Genomic DNA, 6,238 nt, shown 5'->3' on the forward strand with positions numbered 1-6,238 from the left:
ACTCCTACTCCCCCCCACACACCACTCCTACTCCCCCCCCCCACTCCACACCACTCCTACTCCCCACACACCACTCCTACTCCCCCCACACCACTCCTACTTCCCCCCCACACACCACTCCTACTCCCCCCACACACCACTCCTACCCCCCACCACACCACTCCCCCCCCTACCCCCCCCACACACCACTCCTACTCCCCCCCCCCACACACCACTCCTACTCCCCCCACCACCACTCCTACTCCCCCCCACACACCACTCCCCCCACACACCACTCCTACTCCCCCCCCACACACCACTCCTACTCCCCCCACACACCACTCCTACTCCCCCCACACACCCTCCACTCCCCCCACACACCACTCCTACCCCCCACACACCACTCCTACTCCCCCACACACCACTCCTACTCCCCCCCACCACCACCACTCCCCCCCCTACCACTCCCCCCCCACACACCACTCCTACTCCCCCCACACACCACTCCTACTCCCCCCCACACACCACTCCTACTTCCCCCACACACCACTCCTACTCCCCCCACACACCACTCCTACTTACTCCCCCCCCCACACACCACTCCTACTCCCCCCCCACCACTCCTACTCCCCCCACACACCACTCCTACTCCCCCCACACACCACCTACTCCTACTCCCCCCCACACACCACTCCTACTCCCCCACACACCACTCCTACTTCCCCACACACCACCAATCCTCCCCCCACACACCAATCCTCCCCCCACACACCACTCCCCCCACACACCACTCCTACTCCCCCCCCCACACACCACTCCTACTCCTACCCCCCACACACCACTCCTACTCCCCCCCCACACACCACTCCTACTCTCCACCACTCACAGGACTCCTACTCCCCACCACACACACCACTCCTACTCCAAGACGCTTGATACATATGGATCCAGAGCTGCATATTATACTATACATGTTACCATGGTAATCAGACTTAGTAAACTATTAGAGAATGGGAGATGGATGACTCTTTACAAGATGTTTTCTATGAAAACTTTATTTAGGGATCTGGAACCGGTGCCGGAAAGGAGGGAGATGTCAGATGACATGTTTGTGTTTTCTGGTGTTTTTTCAGTGACCCTGAATGAGCAAAGCTCTTTCCACATAGACAGGAGTAAGGTTTCTCTCCAGTGTGTGTGACCTGGTGTGTAGTCAGGGTGGAATTTTGAGAAAAACTCTTCCCACACTGATCACAGCTATAAGGCTTCTCTCCAGTGTGTATGCGCTGGTGTATAGTCAAGTATTCTATCTTCCTGAAACTCTTCCCACATTGATCACAGCTATAAGATTTCTCTCCTGTGTGTATGCGTTGGTGTGTAGTCCGGTTTCCAGATAGAGCAAAGCTCTTCCCACATTGATCACACCTATAAGGCTTCTCCCCTGTGTGTATGCGTTGGTGTTTTGTCAGGGATCCTGAATGATTGAAACTCTTCCCACACTGATCACAGCTATAAGGTTTCTCTCCTGTGTGTATGCGTTGGTGTTTAGTCAGGGATCCTGAATGATTGAAGCTCTTCCCACACTGATCACAGCTAAAAGATTTCTCTCCTGTGTGTATACGTTGGTGTGCAGTCAGGTCTCCTGATTGATGGAAGCTCTTCCCACACTGAGCACAGCTATAAGGTTTCTCTCCTGTGTGTATGCGCTGGTGTGTAGTCAGGGCTCCTGATCGATTGAAGCTCTTCCCACACTGATTACAGCTATAAGGTTTATCTGCTGTGTGTATGCATTGGTGTGTAGACAGGGATCCTGAATGATTGAAGCTCTTCCCACATTGATCACAGCTATAAGGCTTCTCTCCTGTGTGTATGCGTTGGTGTGTAGTCAGTGCTCCTGAATGATTGAAGCTCTTCCCACACTGATCACAACTATAAGGCTTCTCTCCTGTGTGTATGCGTTGGTGTGTAGTCAGTGCTCCTGATTGATTGAAGCTCTTCCCACACTGATCACAGCTATAAGGCTTCTCTCCTGTGTGTATGCGTTGGTGTGTAGTCAGTGCTCCTGATCGACTGAAGCAATTCCCACATTGATCACAGCTATAAGGCTTCTCTCCTGTGTGTATGCGTTGGTGTGTAGTCAGGTTTCCTGAATGATTGAAGCTCTTCCCACACTGACCACAGCCATAAGGCTTCTCTCCTGTGTGTATGCGTTGGTGTGTAGTCAGGGATCCTGAATGACGGAAGCTCTTCCCACACTGATCACAGCTATAAGGCTTCTCTCCTGTGTGTATGCATTGGTGTGTAGTCAGTGACCCTGAATGATTGAAGCTCTTCCCACACTGATCACAGCTATAAGGCTTCTCTCCTGTGTGTATGCGTTGGTGTTTAGTCAGGGATCCTGAATGATTGAAGCTCTTCCCACACTGATCACAGCTATAAGGCTTCTCTCCTGTGTGTATGCGTTGGTGTGCAGTCAGGTCTCCTGATCGACTGAAGTATTTCCCACAATCAAAGCAGGTGTAAGTCCTCTCCCTTGTATGAATTCTCTGATTAGATTTTAAGATTTTAAATTCAGCAAAACGCTTACCACTCTGAGAGCAGTGGTATGGTTTCTCTCCATTGTGAATATGCTCATGAATCATCAATTCCTTCTGTTTAGCAAAACTCTTCCCACAGTCAAAGCAGCAGTGGTGAGGTTTCTTCCCTATACCTCTATGCTGGTGTTTCTTGAGGTGTTCTGATCTGGAGAGACTCTGCTCTTTCTTGTCAGCATCATGATGTTGAGGCTCCCCAGATGATAAGCCCCTCCCACTGAGAGAGCAACGATTAGGGATGTCCCCTGTGAAACAAAGACATTGAATAACTACGTTTTGCAAATATGGATCCATAAACAGATGTCGTTCTATAAAAGACTGCCTTTTGGGTCCCATTGACATTTTTCCTGTAATAATTGCATACCAATATTGCATTTTAAAACTGTAATATTCAATAAAGTGCCATTTAATACAGAACACATGGAGAATTCAATGAATTGGATTTTTTGCGGGGAAAACACTAAAGTGACGCAAATCAGCATTTTGACAGGTCCCTCCGTCAACCCTGTGTAACTTCTAGAAAGATTTTAACCCATCTAATACAATAATTACTCCAAGTTTTACCATCATTGAGTAAAGTTACAAGCGCAGAATAATATGATTATTGTGAAGTCAATTAGTATATGAGTTTAATTTAAAAGTTGACATGCTTGGAAAGTAGAACAATTTCCCTAATAAACCTGTTTACATGGACACATCTGAAATCAGGCTGCTCTGATGGGACTTTGATAAATAAATAAAAATTGCTATCAAAATAAAGGTTCTGTAAAAGCGATCATGTTATTTTTTTTAAGCATATTTAATTCTGAGTTATTACAAATTTAGTTTGTATGTGAAAACTATTTCTAAGCAGCATACTTTTAGTTTTTCCTGAACTCACTGCCCTCGGTCAAAAGAAGTTAGCTGGCACTGCTTCTTCTGTTAGCACATGCAGATTAAATACACCTCTATAACTCTGATTAAAGTGTTTACATGTCCTAATCATTCTAAAGACTTCTCAGAAAACCAGGTGTTTTTAAAGGTGTATCCTTACTTCTGTTATGACCTTACACCAATTAAGATCAGCAGAGTAAGATGTTTACATGACTAATGCCATAATCAGTTTAATAGGAAATGATTAGTGTGCATGTAAAGCCCTAGTTATTTGGTTACTTTAACAGTCATTTCTGAACATGATTTATTTCATGTGATTAGTGAGTCTGTCCCTCATTTTAAGGTCTACCCTGTTACATGAACTGAACTCTTGTTTTAATATGGTGAAACTATTCTTTAAAAAAAAAATTTTTTGAAAATATATATTTTTTTGCATAAGAAACATTGAACATCTAATAGTCAAATCACAGAGTAAAAGCAGGTGAACTGGTTCTACTCTTTATCAATTTACTGCTGTTTTGTGGTGGGAAACTGAGCATCTCAACCCTTCTATCCAGACACAGACATGATAGAGATGTTTTAACAATAACTTTTTATGTGAAGACTGCATTCAATTCCTACTTCCTGTTGCACAATACTAGCTTCCATTCCCCCCGTCACAAGCAGATTCATGGCTGATTTAAAGGACTATTTTACCAATGTAGGGTTTTTGTTGTTTTCAGTAGTCCCATGTTACGGTCAACCATGTAACTTTATTTGGCACATTGGCTCTTACTATAGTATTTATATTTCAGTAAACCTCTTGAGATGGCAAAATGTATTTTATTAAGTTGAACATGTGCTTTTTATGACAGAATGTTAAAATGATGTGAAATCAAACTTTTTTTTGGTACACTTTTTAAAATTGGGTGGAACGACCAGATATTTTCATCAATATATAATGAATTCATTGTTACAGAAGCAGACTGTAGTCTCATCCACACGCCATGGTTCTTACTTAATGAAATCACATCTCCATATTCCTCTTCTCCTCTCTCAGTTCCACTCTGCCCCGGTGTTTTCCTGCAGTCAACCAGACCCAGCAGTAAAGTACAGGGAGGCGATCGACCTGGGGACTCTGGGAGGGTGGAGGGGAACGGCCTAGATTTGTCCTGTTGGAAGTATTCAACATAGATTAACATTAAACCAAATAGTGTATTCATTTAGTCTAAACCTCTGATTTGGGTGCATCCCTCGAACATCTCCTTTTTCCTCAAATGTTCAATTGTACACTACTTCCCACAAATCTAAGAGCATTAGATTGGTGGAGGCATGGGCTAGTTTCCACCATATATCTCACACCAGTCATTTCCTTTCAAACAGCGATGAAGAGGTGAAGCGAGAGGGATAACTGGGCCCAGAATCTGGCTTCTGCCTCATTTGATCGAATATACATTTCATAAAGATTAGGTAGTCAGGAGTGTATTAATAAAAGTAGGACACTTTATATGGTAGTAGTGACTTGTCGTCACTAGTTACCGCAAACAAAGCCATAAACCACGCCCATTTCTACCATTGATCTTATTAACAACACTTCTAACTTTATGCCTAATAATGGTCCCACCTGATCTTATTGTGAATTTTCCAGTACTTACGTGGCAATTATTTAAAAAAATTTTTTTTTTTAAACCTAACCTTAACACCACTTCTAGCTTTATGTCTAACCTTAAATAAATAATAAAGCAATATAGACATTTGTGGCTGTGGAAACTAGTGGAAACACGCATATCTGCCCTCTCATTGGCTATAATGTTCCCACCTGATCTTGCCTCTTTATCGATTGCCTTCCATTGTTGAAGACATTTATTTTCTTTGTTTGAACGGTCACTTGAGTATCTGGTCAAATAATGGACAATGTGTTCGAAATCAGTGAAGGAATGTGAACACTTTGGGAGGAAGGAGAGATTATTAGGTCATAGTCACATATTCCTAAACATGATATAGTAGTAGGCTACTTTGACGAAGAAGAAAAAAATAGAGATAATTCGTTCATAATCACAGATTCCTAAACATGATATAGTAGCAGGCTACTTTGAAGAAGAAAAAAAATCCCAACAAGTTTTACCGTCATGCTTTTTTGGTCGAAACGTTTAAACCCAACGCAGGAATGTGGAGGATCAAAGACGATTGAAACTAGGCCGAGACATTTTGTACAACACAGCAGGCCTATACTGTTAAAGCCAGACTTACCCGATCCATTGTGTAAGCTATTGTTTCTTTGTATTGAATGAATAATTGTTGGCTACAGTACAGTAGACTACTTTGTTGTAGTGTAGAGATAATGACAAGGGAGTTGCGGAGAGAAAATTAGATTCCCAAGGCTGCAAATGATGCGTCCCTAGACCAGAGCAATCAAACATCTACTTCAATATCAACACGGAATTAAGTTCAAACAAATAAACGTATCATGTATCCTAATATTTCTTCAGAAAGTTCCTGGATAACATTTTAGGTGATCTATAAAAGTCAACAAAACGTTAAGAATCCTGTAGTTTGTTATCGTCTACCCTTGCCTGGCAGGGACTTGGAACACATGAGCAAAGAGGGAGTATCTGAATAGGCCTCTTGTGAGGGGGTGTCTGAGAATGACTATTTCCGGTCTTTGGCTGCTGATATAATGGCAGCTGCTGTACACTACCAGCACAAAGAGCTGTTTATGCAAGTCTTTGCAATGGATGCATCAAAACTAATTCACAAGTAATTCTCCGGTCAAAAAAAAACATAAGTCTGGTGGTGGTACCCAATTGTCATACTTG

At 43.1% G+C, this 6,238-nt stretch overlaps 1 protein-coding gene across 1 annotated transcript; it reads right to left on the reverse strand.

Moving 5' to 3' along the window:
* Window positions 1–848: 848 nt before the first annotated feature.
* On the reverse strand, window positions 849–6,007 carry LOC112239806 (zinc finger protein 883-like). Its single transcript, XM_042312430.1, has 3 exons — window positions 5,673–6,007; window positions 4,441–4,594; window positions 849–2,815 (listed from the first exon to the last, which is right to left on the reverse strand). Exons 1-3 carry the CDS (start codon window positions 5,679–5,681, stop codon window positions 1,038–1,040), a joined length of 1,941 nt encoding a protein of 646 aa, XP_042168364.1. The 5' UTR covers window positions 5,682–6,007; the 3' UTR covers window positions 849–1,037.
* Between the last annotated feature and the right edge of the window lie 231 nt (window positions 6,008–6,238).

The sequence above is a fragment of the Oncorhynchus tshawytscha genome, unplaced genomic scaffold, assembly GCF_018296145.1.
Source record: "Oncorhynchus tshawytscha isolate Ot180627B unplaced genomic scaffold, Otsh_v2.0 Un_contig_18847_pilon_pilon, whole genome shotgun sequence".
NCBI classification, from domain to species: domain Eukaryota; kingdom Metazoa; phylum Chordata; class Actinopteri; order Salmoniformes; family Salmonidae; genus Oncorhynchus; species Oncorhynchus tshawytscha.